Raw genomic sequence first — 19,660 nt, 5'->3', positions numbered from 1 at the left:
GAGGTGTTCAAAGTGGCCAGAAAACTAATCTTATTTGGAAAAAAAACAGGCTGTTCCAAAATTAATGTGCAGTGAAACAAATTTAAAGTATGCAACAAGCCATGTTATGTGTATATGAGACTTTTTAAGTACATACGTTTTCTACATGCCAAGACAAATTCCAGCGAATGCTCTGTGTTTACCAAATGAAGCATTTCTCTTCCATTACTTAAGACTGAGAGGTTAGCATAGCTGAGCAGCAAAACAGGCCTCTCAAGACTCCTGTCAGCACAAGCATCAGAAAGGCCCTTCTCCATGAATCACAGACAAGTCACACATTTACAGTCCGTTTTGGCAGATCACCCAGAGTTGAAGTTAGAAAGAAATACTCTGAAACCAAGACAAAAAAATAGTACTAGATAAAGCATTCACTATGTACTAAGAAATAAAGTAGGCTTAAATAGTATAATTAGTGTGGCATTGTGTTCATTAGTTTATCAGTAATGGACATCTGAACTTTTAGGCAAGTGTGTTTTTTATAGACAATGCAATGTAGCTCAAATATGTTGCCTCCAATCGTTCATTTCAAAATAACATTAAAATACAAATATTACTTTCTTGCTGTCCCAAAGTGTGTGTGTGTGTGTGTGTGTGTGTGTGTGTGTGTGTGTGTAAGTGTGTGTATATATATATATATATATATATATATATATATATATATATATATATATATATATATATATATAACTTTGTTAAAAGAAACACTCAATGGTAGGGAAAGTGCTCAGCAAATAAGGAGCAAAATAATCCAGTGAGTCAAGTAAATTCTTTATGAGACAGTACAAGCCTGTTTCCTACCATAAGCAGTCATCAGCTGTCAATGATGATGATTGCTTATGGCATGAAACAGGCTTGTGTATATATATATATACACACACACACACACACATATACATATATATATACACACACATATACATATATATACATATACATACACACACACACACACACACACACACATATATATATATATATATATATATATATATATATATATATATAAAAGTGCGAGTATATGTTTGTATGTTTGCTTAAAACTCCAGAAATACTCATTGTAGGACAAAAAGAAAGGTATCTTTAGAATCAGCACTTTCCAATGATTGCACAGTTCGAAAAATATTTCAAAAACCAAGTAAAAATTTTGATTTATTTGCAAAATTGAGTTTATTTTGTGGCAGCAGATTTGCGGTGATTAATACACACATTTGCAAAGAAGCTCGATGAATGGATTGAAAATTATGACATTTGTTAATTTTTGTTAATAAGATTCGTTTATTCGACATTCGTTTATCACATATATCATATCATAAATAATCTCTCTATATATAAAGCAAGAGTGTATGTTTGTGTGTTTGCTTAAAACTCCAGAAAAACTCATTGTAGAAAAAAAAGAAAGGTCTCTTTAGAATCAGCACTTTCCAGGGATTGCACAGTTCGAAAAATATTTCAAAAACAAAGTAAAAAATTTGATTTATTTGCGAAAGAGGCATTCCAACGATGCTTTGTGGAGACTTCTGGCAAATCCTTCCAGTGGTCAAGGGAGGCACTACACCTAACATTGTCAATGCTAGCCTGAAGGCACGCAATGTGGTTTACCCCTGAGGCACTTGAGCACTGAGCGATTAATACACACATTGGCAAAGAAGCTTGATGAATGGATTGAAAATTATGATATTTGATAATTTTTGTTAATAAGATTAATTTATTTGACATTCGTTTATCCCATGTATCATATCATAAATTATCCTATATTTCATATCATCGATTATACCATAAAGATCAGATCGTGTTGGTTGTTTTGGTGAGAACGTTTTCCCCAGGCAACATCGGGTACCTCTGCTAGTGTGTGTGTGTGTGTGTGTGTGTGTGTGTATATATATATTATTAATTCCGCTCCTCATTTGTTGAGAACTTTTATCAACACCACTGACAGTTTACGAAAAGAAAAAGAAAAAATGCTTGAGCACTTTTATCAACACCACTGATGGTTTCCGAAAAGAAAAAAAATGCTATTTATTTATTTATTTATGAATGACATGGGCATCTTTGTAATGCCCTTACCAAAAGCCAGCAAAGTCTGTCTCATTTGTTAAAACACTGTAAAAGTATATTTCAAACTCTTTTAAAGGCTTTTTGTAAGGCCAGTTTACCTGATAAGTGTGGCTGGAACATTGTTCAAGTCATAATTCTTATTAGTCACATGGTTATAGTTGAAGGTGTGGGTTAAATATAGCAGAGTAACAGCAATGTTCTGTGTTTCTGTTCCTTTTTCTTTATTTGGCTTTTTTTCATTTTGCTCTGCTTTGCTCTTGTTTTTCTTTATTGACTAACTGTATTTGTTTTGTTGGGTAAAGCACTTCACCTTACTTTTTTAAGTGCAATAAAATTCATGTGTATTTAATTATTATTATTATAAAAAATCAGTACTTATAGCAAATGTAATAATAATGGTATTAATAACAGAAATGGTTCTATCATAGCTTTTATGGAATATTCCTTTTATTATAGTATTAAAGTTTAACTTTGGAAGTGCTTCTTACAGTCTATCCATATCTACTGACTCCCCGTGGAGAAAGCTGCTGGATATCTATCCTTTGGGCCTCATTTTATTACATAAAGACTGCCGTCTAATAGCTGCTAACTTTTCACAGCTATTAGAGGCGGTTTCCAGCTGATATCAAAGAAGGAAAACAAATTAGAGAAGAAGGGAAATGCTGCTAAGCAGCTTGAAATCAATGTAACTCTTGCTGCACATCAACATGAGGATGCTTGACAGAAACCAGGAGGACTGCGTGACTCTCAAAATGGATATTGCTGAATGTTCCACTACATCTCATTCATCCCGTCAAACGGAGGAATTTTTGAGGGGTCAGACCAGGACCAGGTGGGTCTGCTGTGTCGCTTACCTGAAAAGCATTGCTGGCGAAGCCCAGGCCCAACTGTCTGCAGACCACCATGGCCTCCATGGTTCCCCAGCCCTCGCTGCACACCGTCCCCCACACCAGCGAGCCGTTCCTCTCCACCAGCACCTCCACACGGCCCTCATAGGGGTTGCGACCTCCGCTCAGACGCAGCTACGTGCACACAACACAAGACGTGGACTTTAAACGCAGGGAAAAACAAAGGAAAGAAAACACAGAGCAACTTATTCCATGGAGATTTTTATATTTTTAGACACACACACATACACACATATACAGAAAACAAGCAGGAGTACCTTTGCTGGCATACACGCTGTGATGGTGATGTAGAGTTTGAACTTTCAGAGTGTTGCTCTGTACAAATTGCACCGTTTTCATTTGAGCAAGGCTGAAATTGAAGTCAAGTCTAATGTATGTGTCTAGCTCTAAATCCCAATTTACTCCCAGAGGGCTTTGCAGCCACATTACATTTTGTAAAATATGACCCCTGTGCTATCCTTAGACCCTCAATTTGGATGTGGAAAAGCCCCACAGATGAAAACCTTTTCATGGCAAAAAAATGGGAGAAACCTCAAGAAAAGCATCAGAGGAGGGATTCATCTTACAGGACAGATAGACATGCAATAGGTGGCCTGACAGATTACACACATTATACTGAAACAATACGGATTATATACAATTATCCATCCATCCATTATCCAAGCCGCTTATCCTAATTAGGGTCACGAGATGCTGGAGCCTATCCAAGCAGTCATTGGGCGGCAGGCAGGGATACACCCTGAACAGGCCGCCAGTCCATCACAATTTTTTTTTGTTTTTTTTTTTTTGCCCCTTTTTCTCCTCAATTGTACCTGGCCAATTACCCCACTCTTTCGAGCTGTTCCAGTTGCTGCTCCACCCCCTCTGCTGAGCCAGGGAGGGCTGCAGACTACCACATGCCTCTCCAATACATGTGGAGTCGCCAGCTGCTTCTTCTCACCTGACAGTGAGGAGTTTTGCCAGGGGGACGGGGCGTCCCCCTGGATCACCGAAGATCACACTATTCCCCCCAGTTTTCCCTCCCCCCTGAACAGGCGCCCCGACCGAACAGAGGAGGCACTAGTGCAGCGACCAGGACACATACTCACATCCAGCGTTCCACCTGCAGACATGGCCAATTGTGTCTGTAGGGACACCCAACCAAGCCGGAGGTAACACAGGGATTCGAACTTGCGATCTCGTGTTGGTAGGCAACGGAATAGACCACCATGCTACCCGGACAATATGACCCATGTGCTATCTATCCTTAGACCCTCGATTTGGATGTGTAAAAACTCCACAGATAAAAACCTTTTCATGAAAAAAAAACTGGGGGGAACCTCAAGAAAAGCATCAGAGGAGGGATTTGTCTTCCAGGACAGATAGACATGCAATAGGTGCCGAGAGGACAGATTACACATGTTATACTGAAACAATGTGGATTATATACAATTATTTCTTCAGTTATGGCAAAATAAGTGAAACTCACTCTCTCCTGGAAGCCCATGGCTGGGACGTTGCAGCGGATGGCTGCGTCCTCCTCGTGGCTGCAACCAAGAGACTCCTTATTGAAGAAACACTCTGTGATGGACTTCTCAAAGCCGGAGCACTCCACCTCATTCATGTGCACCGGGCCCATACCTTAAAAACACAGTTACACAAAAACACTTGGTAGGGATTGATGGTTCAGAATATTAACCCAAAATCTAATGAGAAATGGAAACAGCTATGAAAAGTATTAGTAAAAAATTCATAACAAAGTGAGGAATTACACTGATTTACACACACTCAGTGTGTGTAAAACAGAGATTGACATTTGTAAACGGTTGTACCCAAACAGGATATTAACATAATAACAGAATTTATATCACATATCCACATATGCGCAATAGTCACATTACAAAGTATGTACTGTGAGGCAACCTGAGCCCATCAGTCACGTTGGGCCAAAACTCTTTTTGCTTGATAGAAAAACAAAATCTAGCAAGGTCCAGCTCTTTATGACTACTCTCAGAGAAAAATAGTCTAGTGCCTCTGACAAATAATATAATTTAGTCTGATTTACTGACTTCTTGGATAAAGTCGTTGCCTTATTTCGCTTTAGAATCACCTGGATCATTGCTAGTGATAAATTCTTTGCAAATTGAGCTCTGAAAGTTAAAAGCTGCAATAATGCAAAAAATAAAAATATCATAGTGTTGATTTTTTTTCAATACCACATAGCCCTAAAGTTATGCATTTATCTCTGTTCACATGTTTTCCACTGAGTTGTGTCCTTCCATAACATTGGGTGCTTCAGAGACAGCTGCTGACAGGAAGTCGTGAGGAGGAATGATGATTGCTCCAAAAGGAGACACGAGTGTTCCCTCCATTAGAACTTTTTCCATGCGCCGTGCATGAAGCTATTCTGGAATGTCCTACCTCTTAGACTATAAATCTGGAATGGGGACGTGGAAGAACAATGTTTGTTTTTGTTAAAAAAAAAAAAAAAGGAAAGTGGATTGTTGTATTTCACCGCCGTTGTCCATTTTTCATTTCTACTGCTGAGTGCGATGATAGTCTATTAACTTTATTTTTTCTTTGTTGGTTTGTTTGTTTCTTTGTTTTTATTCTACTTTGTATGTATTTTGTTGCTGCATTTTCATTACTTTTGGTGGTTCTTCTACTCAAATTATGCTTGTAGATCTCATTTGAAAAAGCAATAAAATGGTAATTGTAAAAAAAGTGCATTGTTTTTTTTTTTGTCTGTCGTGGGGGTTTATGGGACACATCTTATTATTAAGACAAACATGCTGTTTTCCACACTGCACCCTAATGAAAGATGATCTGGGAGTTTAAACCTTTTAAAAACCCAATTACAGTACAATGTTTCTCCTGTAGGCGGTTTTTTAAGTGGGTCACTGACATGCTTTGGTGTGTTTGGGGCGACAAACTTGCTTTGCCTGCCGTAAAAATCCCTGCGGCAGCCTGCAATATAACCCTGCAAGTAGCAGTCGGGGAGGAAACTCCTTCATCAAGACCATAAAGTAGGAAGGAAAGTCATTATTTGACAAACAGGTCGGTGAAAGGGGGACGCTCCTCTGGTCTGGTTCAGTCTCCCTGGAGGCAAAGCATTTTCCTCCCACATATGAGAGCTTTAGTTCAGAAATTAAAATTTTGAAGAAAAAAAGGGACATATTATTTTGCTAAATAAGATGAAAAATGATGATAGGATGATATGAAATGATGCTACTTTATCCAGGTTGTTAGATAACTTGAGTCTTGAAGATGAAGATGATGATTACTGAACAGATTGATTCAGGGACCTCACTAGTTTCATGGATGGGGGGATATGCCTCTACTGGGGAGGGGGGTCTGGGCATGCTCCCCCAAGATTTTATTTTTTTTAAGCCTTCAAAACGTCTTTTTATCATGCATTTTTAGAGGAACAATGGGTGTAAAATCTATCAAAATATGGTTATTTTTGGTCAAGGTTGACTAAAATTAGCCAAGATTATAGAGTACAGTTTATAAATCATTACAACTGTTCTCTTCTCTCTCACATGTCTTTTCTTTCTCTCTGAATGATGTCTTCTGCTTTCTCTTCCCCCATATATGTGAATGGTATGATGTGAGTCCCCCCTGTGAGCACATGTAGTCTGCCCTCCTCCCAGGTCTCCAATGGTGATGGTGGTCGCCACCTGGACGCTGCTTGGCATCCTCCTCATCACATTCTTTACATAGTTTATAAATTCATATGAGTTTGTTATCCTGCTTCAATGTTATATCTTTCTCTCTCTGATATGTGACTAATATGTTTTCTTATAGTGGTAAATAATAGTATAGTAGTAGTATAGTAGTAAATATACTTTAGGGATATGCATATGTAGCCGGGTGGTAAATCTGTTAAATATGTTAAATGATTTTCCACTTAAATTTAGTATAGTTTAACTGTTAATATATGTAATTGTTACACTGTCAAGCCATGTAAAATGTCATTTGATGTATTTAAATTGTGAAGCAGATTGTGAGGGTATTTTTATAGTTTTGGTTGTCATTGCATGTTTTGACCAGTAAGTGGCAGTGTTGCGGACTTTTATTGTAACTCCGTGCAAGTTATCCAAGTGCATCTTGGGTATTCTTTCTTTTTTCTTGTGTGAACCACCTGAAGATTGCGGTGTGACGGTGCTCTGACTCCGTAGTAAGTAGGTGTAAATATCTTGGGAAATATACCTGTAACATTATTCCAAACAATATTGTATGTCGGTAATTTGACACGATGGTTTGATTTAGACGCTACTGGAGTTGATGTTCGGTGATTATGGGCGCGAGCCGTCGACCACTGTTCGCCATTGCAGGCATAACAACGTAATGTTGGCGTGCATAAAGCCACACCATGCCATTGTATTTGGGTAGTAAGGGAAATGTAAAGGTTTTATATGCATTTTAATTCTGTTTAAAGGTATCTGACAGAGTGAGAAGTTGCACAATCTTCAGGAAGTTCCACATGTCTTTGTTAAACCCTGTTTAACATACATAGTCCACTGCCGTATTTTGCACCGTATTTTGTATTTATTATTTTCCTTTTAAAATCTTTTCTGTTAAACTTGCCACATCTGTGAACATTTATGAGCTGTTTGCTCGAAAGACACAGGAATTTATGCACTCAGTAAAACGATCTGCATTCGAAGGTTCAAACAATAAAATTAAAGCTACAAGAACCCTGGAAGTAATTGTGTCCTGTGTGGTATCTAATTCCACGGGCTACACATAGATTTAAAAAAGGAATTTGACACTATTGTTGATAGATTATTAATGAGGAAACTTGAAAGATATGGTATTTGAGGGGTAGCATACGCATGACTTAGTAACTACGTATCTTGATAATAGACATCAATATGTATAAATAAATGATAAATCTGACTTGCTGAAGGTCACATGTGGGGTTCCACAAGGTTCAGTGCTGGGTCCAGAGTTGTTTTTGTATTGTACATTAATAATATTTGCAATGTGTCCAAATTGCTAAATGTTGTTTTGTTTGCAGATGATACAAATCTATTTTGTTCTGGTAAAGATTTTGAGCAACTTCTGGATACGGTGGAAAGGGATTTTAAAACTTTAAAAGGATGGTTTGATATTAACAAGTTGTCATTAAATTTAAATAAAACCAAATTTATATTTTGATAATGAAACATCAATAATCAGGTACAAATTATGACAGATAATGTTGAAATAGGAAGAATAAGAAACAGAGAAGAACAAAATCAGATCTGATTCTGAGTTTATGGAAAAAAAATGGGAAGTTGTTATAGACCACAAACTATACTGGAAACCACATGTAAATCATGTTAAGATAAATATTGCACAAAACATGACATTCAAATTCATTACATATATTGTACCATTCTTTTATAGTTCCATACATTACCTACTGTGTGGAGGTTTGGGGAAACACATACAAAACAATCACATATCTAATTTATGCTACTGAAGAGCACTATAAGAATTGTAAACAGAGCTGATAATCATGAAAACTGAGGTATGAAAATGTGTGTGTATATGAATTTTGTTTGGAACTTTGGGGGTTTAAATAAAATACACATATATGAAAATACATACGTAAAAGTAGTCTATTTGTTTCCTTTTTTTCTTCTTTCTTTCATTTTCAGTGTATAAATCCTTTAGATTTATACACTGAAACTGGGCATGGCCTCCCAGTTGGCTGTGCCCGGTTTACCAGGCACAGCCAACTGGGAGGAGACCTCGGGGTAGACCCAGAACTCACTGGAGGGACTACATGTCCAATCTGGCCTGGGAACGCCTTGGGATCCCCCAGGAGGAGCTGGAGGGTGTTGCTGGGGAGAGGGACATCTGGAGTGCCCTACTTAGCTTGCTGCCACCGCGACCCAACCCCGCAGAAGTGGCTGATGATGAATGACTGAATTAAATATAAAGGAATCTGTATAAAATAATTAATGTAAAAAGGGTAGGTGTATAAGCCTGCTGCACGGATGGGACACAAGCTGATCTGTTCCAGGGGTTAAAAGGAGGACTTCCTCCCATAGGTAAAATAAATGAACAAATAAATAAAGCATTTCAAAAGTGTCATCCTTCTGCAAGAAGTAACTGAACATATTTCACTCAAACTGAATCTAACCTCTTCATCGGGTACATGAGTTTATGTCACTGCAGTCTGAGGTATGGAGGGAGTTTAAAGGAAGAGTTACTGTCTGACAGCTACCCTACATATTTTGTTCCCCAAACATTTGGTAAGCAGATGCTCGGATACACAGTCATAACCTTTTCCTCATGTTATACAACTACGAGGTATCAAAGGGAAAGAAAATGTAATATAGATAGATAGATCATCTGTGCCTTTCATTTGCTTATATGCAAATTGAAGGGGATCCAAGAATGGTAAAAAGTATGGAAGGATGATGTTTTGGACCAGTTGTTTAGCTCTGATGGGTATGGCTTTTTTAGGGACAGGGATGAATATTGATGTCTTCCATTTAACAGGAATTGTTGAAGTACAGCATGATCTGAGGAGGAGAGCGTGAAGGATGGATGTTAGTTCCAGGGTGCAGTTTTTCAAGACCTGACCTGGGACTCCATCTGGCCTGGGAGCCTTATTGGGTTTGCACCTAATACATTTGCTATAGACATCCTGCCTGGTTAGGAAGGCCTCATAATCCAACTCATGGTTGGGAGCCGGATGTGGATACATGTCCTGGTCGCTCCTCTGATCGGTTGGGGCGCCTGTTCGGGGGGGGGGGGGACTGGGGGGAATAGCGTGATCCTCCCACACGCTATGTCCTCCTGGCAAAACTCCTCACTGTCAGGTGAAAAGAAGCGGCTGGCGACGCCACATGTATTGGAGGAGATGTGGTAGTCTGCAGCACTCCTTGGATCGGCAGAGGGGGTAGAGCAGCAACTGGGACAACTCGGAAGAATGGGGTAATTTGACGGATACAATTGGGGAGATAAAGGGAAGAAAAAAAATCCAAAAAAAAAAGTTTCAGGCATGTTTGACCATTTATGAGCAAGTTCTGTGTTTCAGTATGTTTCTTTTAATGCCACTAGGGGGCGACGTGCAGTCAGCTGGAAAAGTGATGTGTGCTAGTCATATAGACTTAACGCTGAGACACTCCACTGGCGTCACACTTCAATACAGAAGAGACAAAACATGTAAGTCGAAATCCACTTCAGCAGACAAGATGGTGGAAAGTGACTGGGAGGGCAGCCAGTATGAATTAGACCAACAGCGTACCATAAAAATGCCTGATGTAATGAGCCGCCATCCCAGTGCTCCCAGTCTTACAGGCCATTTGCTGAGCCGATGTGACATCAGAACGTTTTAAAATACTTAAAATAATGGTGCCCATTAAATTGTCCATCCTGCTTAAAAGCCGACTTTTGGAGACAGATATGAAAATGAAAAATGAAAATGAAAGCCACTTTATTTTGTCATTGTACAGGTTACAATGAATTTGTTCACTGCATTTAACCCATGCTATTGTATATGAGCAGTGGGCAGCTGCGGCACCCAGGGACCAACTCCAGTTCTTCTTTCCATTGCCTTGGTCAGGGGCACAGGCAGGAGTATTAACCCTAACATGCATGTCTTTTGGTATTTCAGTTCTATGAGCATTACTCATTTGACTATGATCTGGACCATGATGATTGATTGATTGATTGATTAAATGAGTGATTGACTGAGTGATTGGGTGATCTTTTCACATAGTCTTTACAATAGTAACACATATTAAAGGAAACATAAACTCATGTAAAATTACAAACTGTGTATGTGGGTAGCCAGTTAAAAGTTGTCTGTGCAAAAATCCTCACTCATTTTGTACCTCCTCCCCCCTCCACCCCTCCTGGGATACAGTATTTCTCAAAAATGGCATACCTTGTCCAAGCTGACCACCAGACAAGGCTTCTTTGGCGGTACCAAAGCCCAGCTCTCGACACACCACAGTGGCAGACAGGAGGTTCCAGTTGTCATCACATATGGTGCCCCACTCGCTGTTCTTCAACACCTCCACCCGGCCCTCACCCACGATGGCCCCACCACGCAGGCGGACAAGCGGTTGCTGGAGGGAAGAGAGAGATCATTGTAAAGGCTTAAAGGACAAAAAAGGAAAACTTACTAAAACAAGAAAGCCACATATTTAGGTCAGTCTAGTTCATACAGATCATCTTCTAAGAATAGAGATCTAAACTCAAAGTTTGCAAACCTCATTTTAGACGTGCCTCGCTCCATGATGGAGGAAAAAAAGACTCATACAGAAAAAGACTGTTTTCACGTTTACATGCTACTGAAGGAAGCACTGCCATTAACAGCTTACACAAAATGAAAAGGTCTACGAGTACAAACATTAGTGGGGTAATTTTGTCTAATTTACTACTGTTAGTATTCACAAAAAGGTATACAGCCACCATATTTGTGTGTGGTTTGGGTTTCATGTTAGGCCCACTGGCCACAATGCCATATGAGAGGAACACTTTTATTAAAGTTCATACCACATGAGAGTACTGTATATTATTAATTTTCTTCTCAGATGAGATCTCCATCCACCTATCCATTGCAAAGCATGACAAATATTTTTACAGAGTGATCGATAGCAAAAAGTGATGGTGTTTTTCTCAAGGATAGCAACCAGCTAAAGTCCTTAATGACTGGAGTTTTACAGACTGACAAATTGAAATACAACTGTTAATACTGGGTTAAAACTGAAGGCCTGGTGACAGATTCCACTGTGTAGACAAAGTGTGAGATAACATTTGATGAAGCTGAAAGAGTGTCTGTGTACTGATTAGGAATGTAGTGTAGGTAAAATAATGGGAACAATCAATATGTTTGATCATTAAGTAATATCAGCTCTGGAAAAATGATTGCAAGGTGAAACAAATGAGTGTTTTCAATGTTTTGCAACGTCAAAACATTCTGTAATGAGTTGTACTTAGATGCCAGTAATGCTTTTCTGAGACAACGCGTCAGTTTTGATAAACCATGGGTATTTCATCATGTCAGGCCAGGGAATGTGAGGAGAGGGATGGGATGCCACTGCGGCCACACCCGGTCCAGCACTAAGCCGTGATACGTGACAGAGAGCAGACACACTCACACTTTTTTATATGACATTCAGGATAGTTGCAAACAGACAAACGCCTGCCAAGAGCTCTCTACTGACACGTGAAAACCCTCATTCCTGCATTTGTGGTGTTTTTCCTTTATCGTACCCTAGAGGAAAATGAGTTGTTAAACTAGCGTTCCTCTTAGTTATTCAAACTTTCCTTTTCTGGAGATACATTATTTTCATCCAGCGATAGTGTTTCCTCCTGCAAGATTCTAACCAAATCCTTATCAATCATATCCATCTGCCAGATCCTGAAATACTGAATACTTTGATAAAAGCAACCATTGCAGTGACAGCTGCCCTGTTCACTAAGTGCCAGTGAGTACTGACAGTCAGAGTACCATAGGATGCCTAAACAATACAATTCCTTCCCCACCCAATATGTGAAAGTCACACAACTGAAGCCTACCAATGCATTGATTTTATATGAAGACTTTGACTATTTTATTTCATTTATTAGCTCGGCATTTCATATTTTTCTAGACAATGACATCACAGAAGATGACTAAAAGCCATGCAGCAGGTACTGATAGAAAACAAAATATCAATAAGAGAATGATGAGGAAATAAACTGATACTGGGTAGGGGTGTTATAAAATGCCAATACACTTAAGTGTCACTCTATTTTCTTCACAATATTATATCAATTTTTGAAAAAAATACTGCATTGATTCTTGAGACTACGGCGGCACTACTTCATTGTGTAGTCTCAATGTCTGGCCACTAGGTGGCAGGTGCCGTATTGTAAGAGGGCTCCACAGAATCACTACAACAGCAGGCGTTCCAGTGTCACTAGCTATGACTGATTCTGATTTTATAAATATTGAGGTGTTTTCTTTGTGACATTTTTTTTTATTCTGACAAAATATTGCAATGAATTGCAGTGTTTGTAGTATCAATATATCACTTTATACTGAATCATGACACTTGTATCTTGATACGAATCATATCTTCAAATTCTTGCCAATACACAGCCCTACTGCCGGGTTTACCATGTGAGTGATTGAGTGATGGTAAACAAGTATGAAAAAACAACAATGTATGACACTAGTCTTGTATCAATATTGGATCATAGCACAATGACGTGAACTTGTTCATATTTTTCACACACCGCACCTTTAGTTGGAAGTGCATCCAGAGTGAGATATATGTGTGCATATATAATCTGTTTTTGGAAAAGGAAACATGACGGGCCCGTGAAGACCTGCAGTACCTCTTGTCGGAAGGCCTTCCGAAAGCCACTCACAGGCGTGGGGGCAAAGGCTCTCCCGGGAACGCAGCTCACCACCACAGGCATCCCGCCGCTGCAGGTGCCGTTGGACTTCACCTCGACGGCATGACCCAGATTACAGCTGGACAGGTGGGCCTCATTACCAGTGCAGTTGACCGAATAGTCCCAGAAGACGGGTTTTCTCTTGCGAGCAAACATCCTGGAGACAGCAGGTGAGAAGGATGAGAGGATATGTTTTTATGGACATGAGCTCATTCAGCGCATCAAGAAGGGCGTCTGAGGACTGCTTTTAAAGTGTTTTGAAAATGAGACATTTCTTTCCTCCTCTACTGTTTGACACATGCACTTGTGAAAACTACTAGGTCGTTTTTAAGGATTCCAGGTGTGTATTTTTAACTGACCCACAGGTTTTTCATCTTTATGACCTCTCTTTTTACAGTTCTCTCTCAACCGCCAAACATACTGGTTGAGAATATTTGCTGAAGGAGAAACAGATCTTTAACATTTACAAAGTTCTGCTGCTATTTTAAGACTGGCTGCTGCACAATAGACCTGCTTAAGTCTCATAATGCTTATTTTGACATATTGTTCATAAAATGTTCTTACCACATTGTCAAATAATATGGCTCGTTTCAAGTATGTGCACTTGTTTTATGATTATAACACTTGTTATACGGATTTTTTTTTACTAAGAATTTTTACTAAGAAATATTGAAACAAAACATTCAAGGTAATCTTTCTTCTTTAGAGTAAAGTCCTTTTATCATGAAACAGGTGCACTTTCTAGAAATAAGCATTAATATATGCCAGTGGGGTATAAGATTTGTGAGCAATATGTTGAACAGAAACTTGGTTCCTCTTACAGCTACACACTACAACACATGCACGCTGAAGAAACTTTGCTTCTGCATTTTCCCATCCTGCTGTCCTCCCTCCATGGGCAGCCAGGAGCAGTGGGCAGCCCAGGGACCAAGTCCAGGTGGACGTCCATGTCATGGTCAGGGACAAGACAGGAGAGCGTTCTGCATGTTTCTATCAGGGTTGTTTTCATGTTGGAAGAAACCCACGTGAGCACAGGGAGAACATGCAAGCTCCACACAGAAAGGCCCCTAGTGGTGAGATAACACACCTGAGCATGAGGGAGAACGTGCAGAGTGCACACAGACTGCCACTGCACACGCACAGGCCTGGGGAGAACATGCAAACTCCACCAGTGCCAACACGGGAATCGAACCAAGGACCTTCTTGCCGTGGGGCAGCAGTGCAAGTACTGTGCCACCCCACACAGCCCACCTGCTACTGGGGATTTGAAATAAACACTGCGAGATTCAAAACAAGATAAAATACTAGGGCGTCCAAGTAGCATAGCGGTCTATTCCATTGCCTACCAACACTGGGATCACCGGTTCGAATCCCTGTGTTACTTCCGGCTTGGCCGGGTGTCCCTACAGACACAATTGGCCGTGTCTGCGGGTGGGAAGCCAGATGTGGGTATGTGTCCTGGTCGCTGCACTAGCGCCTCCTCTGATCAGTTGGGGAGCCTGTTCGGGGGGGGGGGGGGATACTGTGATCCTCCCACGTCCTACTTCCTCACTGTCAGGTGAAAAGTGGCTGGCGACTCCACATGTATCAGAGGAGGCATGTGGTAGTCTACAGCCCTCCCCAGATTGGCAGAGGGGGTGGAGCAGCGACCGGGACGGCTTGGAAGAGAGGGGTAATTGGTCAGATACAACTGGGGAGAAAAAGGGGGAAAAATCCAAAAAAGATCAAATACTTCCAACAGGCTTGGCTGCTTTTGTAGTGTACGACACACGGTGGAGCCTAGCTGAGGTCATGCTTAATGACAATGAAATATAACACCACAAATGACAGGTTATTCAAACAACAGCTTGATAGGGAACAGCGCTAAGTTGATTTTGCCAGAGATGTAATGTAATGTAATGTATACTATAAAGGTAATGTAATGTAATGTATACTTTAAAGGTAATGTAATGTAATGTGTGGTTAATTGTGCTCTTGCGGGTTCTAACTGGGGTGATAATCGCTTCCTGTCTTTTCAGTAGTAAACCTACTGTACATTACATGTTTAATTTGCCCTACAAGAAGTTCTCTATGCCCTCCGGTGTTTGTGTAACATCTGAGGAGTACATGAAAAAAACAAAAAAAACAAATAAGCAACGGAGATGGACATTTGTTTTTCATTTGGGATCCAACAGAAGGAACACTGCTCACTGGAAAATATCCAAAGCTAACACCGAGCCTGTCCCGCCGGACTCGCTTTGCATCCCAGCAAATGCAATTTGAAAGCAGCTGTGATACATAAATAATGCTTTCCGTGAGCAATGACCGAATGGTTTTTTTTTTCAGTCGAGTAGCCGTGAAAGACGACTTAACACCAAAATCACTTAACCCAGCTGAAAATGCAATTGCACGTTGTTACTGAAGCTGTGGTTTGTAGTCGCTTTCAACCGACTTGAAAGTCGCCTGCTACAAACGTTGACTTGGAAGGGTCTCCTACTTTGAGTTAAAAAAAAAACCCTGCACACATACACACTCATCATAGAAAACCATGAATGCCTCGCACATGTTGAGAACTTCGACCAGAGGTCCCTCGGTCCAAGAGTTTCTTTGAATAAGCTTAAATAGAGGGTACAAACGTCGAAACGGAGGCAAACTCGGGTCTCCGAGAGAAACGCAGCGGACCTTGGCTGCACGCCGAGCCAGATTCAAATGACGGCCTGTAAAAACAACACAGCATGTTTGATGGGTCTGAAGCGGGAGCAGGCGGACACGTAGATGGAAAGTATGGAGCCTACGGGCTCTACTGTGCTTACCTAAGCAGAGGAAACGTCCTAGCCGGGCAGACAGTTGAAGTCAGGGCTCACTTAAGCATTTGGAAATGTTACAGTTAGGTTTGTTTAACCTGTGGCCATTTAGCAGCGGGCCTCGACATGTAAACAGGATTTAGATTCCTCATCACCTGTAAAATCCCCGATGTCTGCTTTGAGGAGCGCACTAATCTTGAATTAAAAAGGGGGGTGAGGTTAGGGTCTGATGATGATCACTGAGCACAGAAGCCACACCAGTCAGTTTGCATTAAATATTTGCAAAACATGTACCATACTGACAAAGACCAAAGACTATAGAGATACTAGATATGGACTTCAGCTATTTAGAGCCCGAATTGTGTAAGCTTGTGTAACCCACCACCACATCCCATTTCCACTCTGGGGTTTGACCTCCTCTAGAGTTCAGAGGTCACAGTTTCATTTCCACCATAGTAACATGAGATGCTCTTTTAGGCCAGTCAGATACAAATCCACAGCATGTCTGTCTTCTTATCTATGTGAGTCCTTCTTTCTAAGGTCTGTGGGAGATACAGGAAATGGCTAAAATAAGTGGAGAAAAAGCAATCAGAGGGATTTAACACCAAGAGCAGAAGGAGATTTTGCCACAAATCATCTATGGAGTCATACACTATGTGCATCATCCTTTTTTTTGGGGGGGGGGGGTTCCCCCTTTTTTCTTCCCAATTGTACTTGGCCAATTACCCCACTCTTTCGAGCCATGCTGGTCGCTGCTCCACCCCCTCTGCCGATCCAAGGAGGGCTGCAGACTACCACATGCCTCCTCCGATACACGTGGAGTCGCCAACCGCTTCTTTTCCCCTGACAGTGAGCCATTTCGCCAGGGGGACGTAGCGCATGGGAGGACCCCCCTGAACATGTGCCCCGACCGACCAGAGGAGGAGCTAGTGCAGCGACCAGGACACATACCCACATCCGGCTTCCCACCTGCTGACACGGCCAGTTGTGTCTGTAGGGATGCCCGACCAAGCCGGAGGTAACACAGGGATTTGATCAGGCGATCCCCATGTTGGTAGGCAATGGAATAGACCGCCACACCACCCGGATGCCCTGTGCATCATCCTTTTGATGGATGCATACTGTTTATCTAAATGACCTTACAATACCATAGACATATAGTTTGATTAGAGGTGTGAATCTAGCCTCAAGATTCGATTCAATTATGAGTCACCTGTCAACAATTCGATTGCACGATGCATCTCAGAGTATCACATCCTCAATTTTATATACTATTACTGCACATGCCTACTTTTTCATCAACTAACACAAGCAATCAGACAAATCTGAACTCTTTATTTAGGCCAAGGTCAAGGTAATCTTTATTATCCCCAACAGGTGAATTGTTGCACAGCCAGCAGTAAATACAAGCAACGTCAACAATCAACATGCAAACAATTCACACAAAGAAACAGAATTACATGATCTTATTCAAAAGTCCTGTAGCAGCAGGGACCAATGAATTCTTAAATCTACTGGCCCTGCATCTTGGCAGATTCTATCTGCGACCAGATGGAAGAACCTGAAGAGGTCAGCAAGAACTGACTGAGTCTTCTTTGTGGCTCTGACTTTGATTTGTGCCTGCAATTTTCCTGCACATCTTAACAATTCCTTCTAACCTGGTGCTGTTTTTCAATGAAAGTGAACCAGCAAATAAAAGAGAAGGTTAGAACAGACTCGACAGAATCCATTTATTTAGAAAGTGCTTTCAAAAATCCGACTACAACAGTCTATAATATAAAAAGCTGCATCTTTTCAATACCAGTATCTCTATGACCCACCTCAGTACATAAACATTACAAAAACATTACTTCATTCTGTATTATCAAAGTATTTAGCCTTTTTTTGTGGCAAATTTTACATGAAGCATGCCATCTTTTTTTATGGGCATTTTTGCCTTTATCAGATAGTGACAGTGAAAAGTCAGGCAGGAAATGTGGGCAAGAGAGAGAGGGGGTATGACATGCATCAAAGGTAGCCGACTGGAATCGGACCAGCAACAGTTGCGACCGTGTGTCCATGTGGCATGTGCTGTAACCATTCGGCTATGGAGGCACACCCACAGTGTGCGTCTTGTCTGATTCGTGCTTCCCAGTAAGTTCATAAAATTTGAAATGTGCCCAGATGTCCGCTTTCAAAATACTGGGTGCTTTTTTTAATCACATGCGTCTGATCTCTGCCTCCCTCTGCCATAGCTCCCAACACGTTAGCCCACAATTCAATGTGACATTGCGCCTGGAAGTAAATTAACTTTACAACTTTATTGTCCAGCCAAGGCCGGAAAATCATCAATCAACGTTAGTGGACTGTAATTTTGTGCGATTATGTTCTGTCACTGCATCAATGCAGAATCGTCCATGTCCGCATGACGATGTCATATCTTAGAATCAAGAAATTTCCACACATCTAAATTAGTGTGGGTTAGCTCAAGACCACGGTGGTTTTAATGCCATACTTACAGCATGCGACTTTAAGTGCATGTTATGTTTAATGTTTCTTTGTGCTACACTGAGACATTTTGAATGTTAAGAATGTTTACACTTGAAGTGCTATGAGTTATGGTTATGTAATATGTTATATATAAGAGTTATGGTTATGCAATATGTTATATTGACCTGTTTGGAAAGGGGATGTAATGATGTTTATGTTAATGAGCTTCATTAGACCACACACACACACACACACACACACACACACACACACACACACACACACACACACACACACACACACACACACACACACACACACACACACACACAGAGCAGTACTCACTTATAGACCCTGGCATTGTACTTCCTCTCACCAGGGAAGCCAAACATGCCACAGATGACCCTGCTGTTCAGCTGGCTCCACTCCTTGTTACAGATCTGCTTCCATTTGCCACCATCTTTCACCTCCACGTAGCCCTCCGTCACAGGGATACGCTTACGGTATGACGAAAGGATGGCTCGAATGCGCGCGTCCTCCACTTGGATGTTTAAATTCTATAAACAAAGAATAAAAGTAAAATTCCTGATTATAAGTCTCAAAAAATGAGTCTTTGTGGTGTAAACCCACTGTATATGTAAATAATACATTAGGACTGGGCAAGAAATCAATATTATCATTAACTGCCTTTCAGTGCTTTAACATCGGGATGATATTCAGATGCTGCTGTATTGTAATTATCAATACACACAACTATTTCATGTTAACGATAATGACAAACTACTACCTACAATTTCTCATAAAATGGGGTTTGAAATATTTGAAGAAGTATTAGTTGGAAACTAGTTTTTAATATTATACTTTACATTAGCAAATTAATTCAATCTGATGAACCTCAGTTGGTTTCATCTGCATATGTAAGCAGATATCCAGCCATCCATTCATTATCCGAACCGCTTAGCCTGTTTTCAGGGTCGGGGGATGCTGGAGCCTATCCCAGCAGTCATTGGGAGGCAGGCAGGGAGACACCCT

General features: G+C 40.7%; 1 protein-coding gene across 2 annotated transcripts in view; it reads right to left on the bottom strand.

The window, feature by feature from the left end:
* loxl2b (lysyl oxidase-like 2b) overlaps positions 1-19,660 on the bottom strand; it is a 56,999-nt gene that overhangs the window by 15,104 nt on the left and 22,235 nt on the right. For both annotated transcript variants that reach the window (XR_008811948.1, XM_056298878.1), the window contains exons 4-8: positions 18,974-19,185; positions 13,317-13,533; positions 10,873-11,056; positions 4,471-4,622; positions 2,949-3,116 (exon numbers count right to left, since the gene is read on the bottom strand). Coding sequence is in view for 1 of the 2 variants with exons in the window: in XM_056298878.1 (XP_056154853.1) it covers positions 2,949-3,116; positions 4,471-4,622; positions 10,873-11,056; positions 13,317-13,533; positions 18,974-19,185 (933 nt within the window). In the remaining variant the exon portion in view is untranslated. The remainder of the gene's footprint in view (positions 1-2,948; positions 3,117-4,470; positions 4,623-10,872; positions 11,057-13,316; positions 13,534-18,973; positions 19,186-19,660) is intronic.

This window comes from Lampris incognitus, chromosome 1 (assembly GCF_029633865.1).
Source record: "Lampris incognitus isolate fLamInc1 chromosome 1, fLamInc1.hap2, whole genome shotgun sequence".
Taxonomy (NCBI): Eukaryota; Metazoa; Chordata; class Actinopteri; order Lampriformes; family Lampridae; genus Lampris; species Lampris incognitus.
Note: the sequence above shows the minus strand (reverse complement) of the source record. Positions and strands in the feature narration are given on the sequence as shown.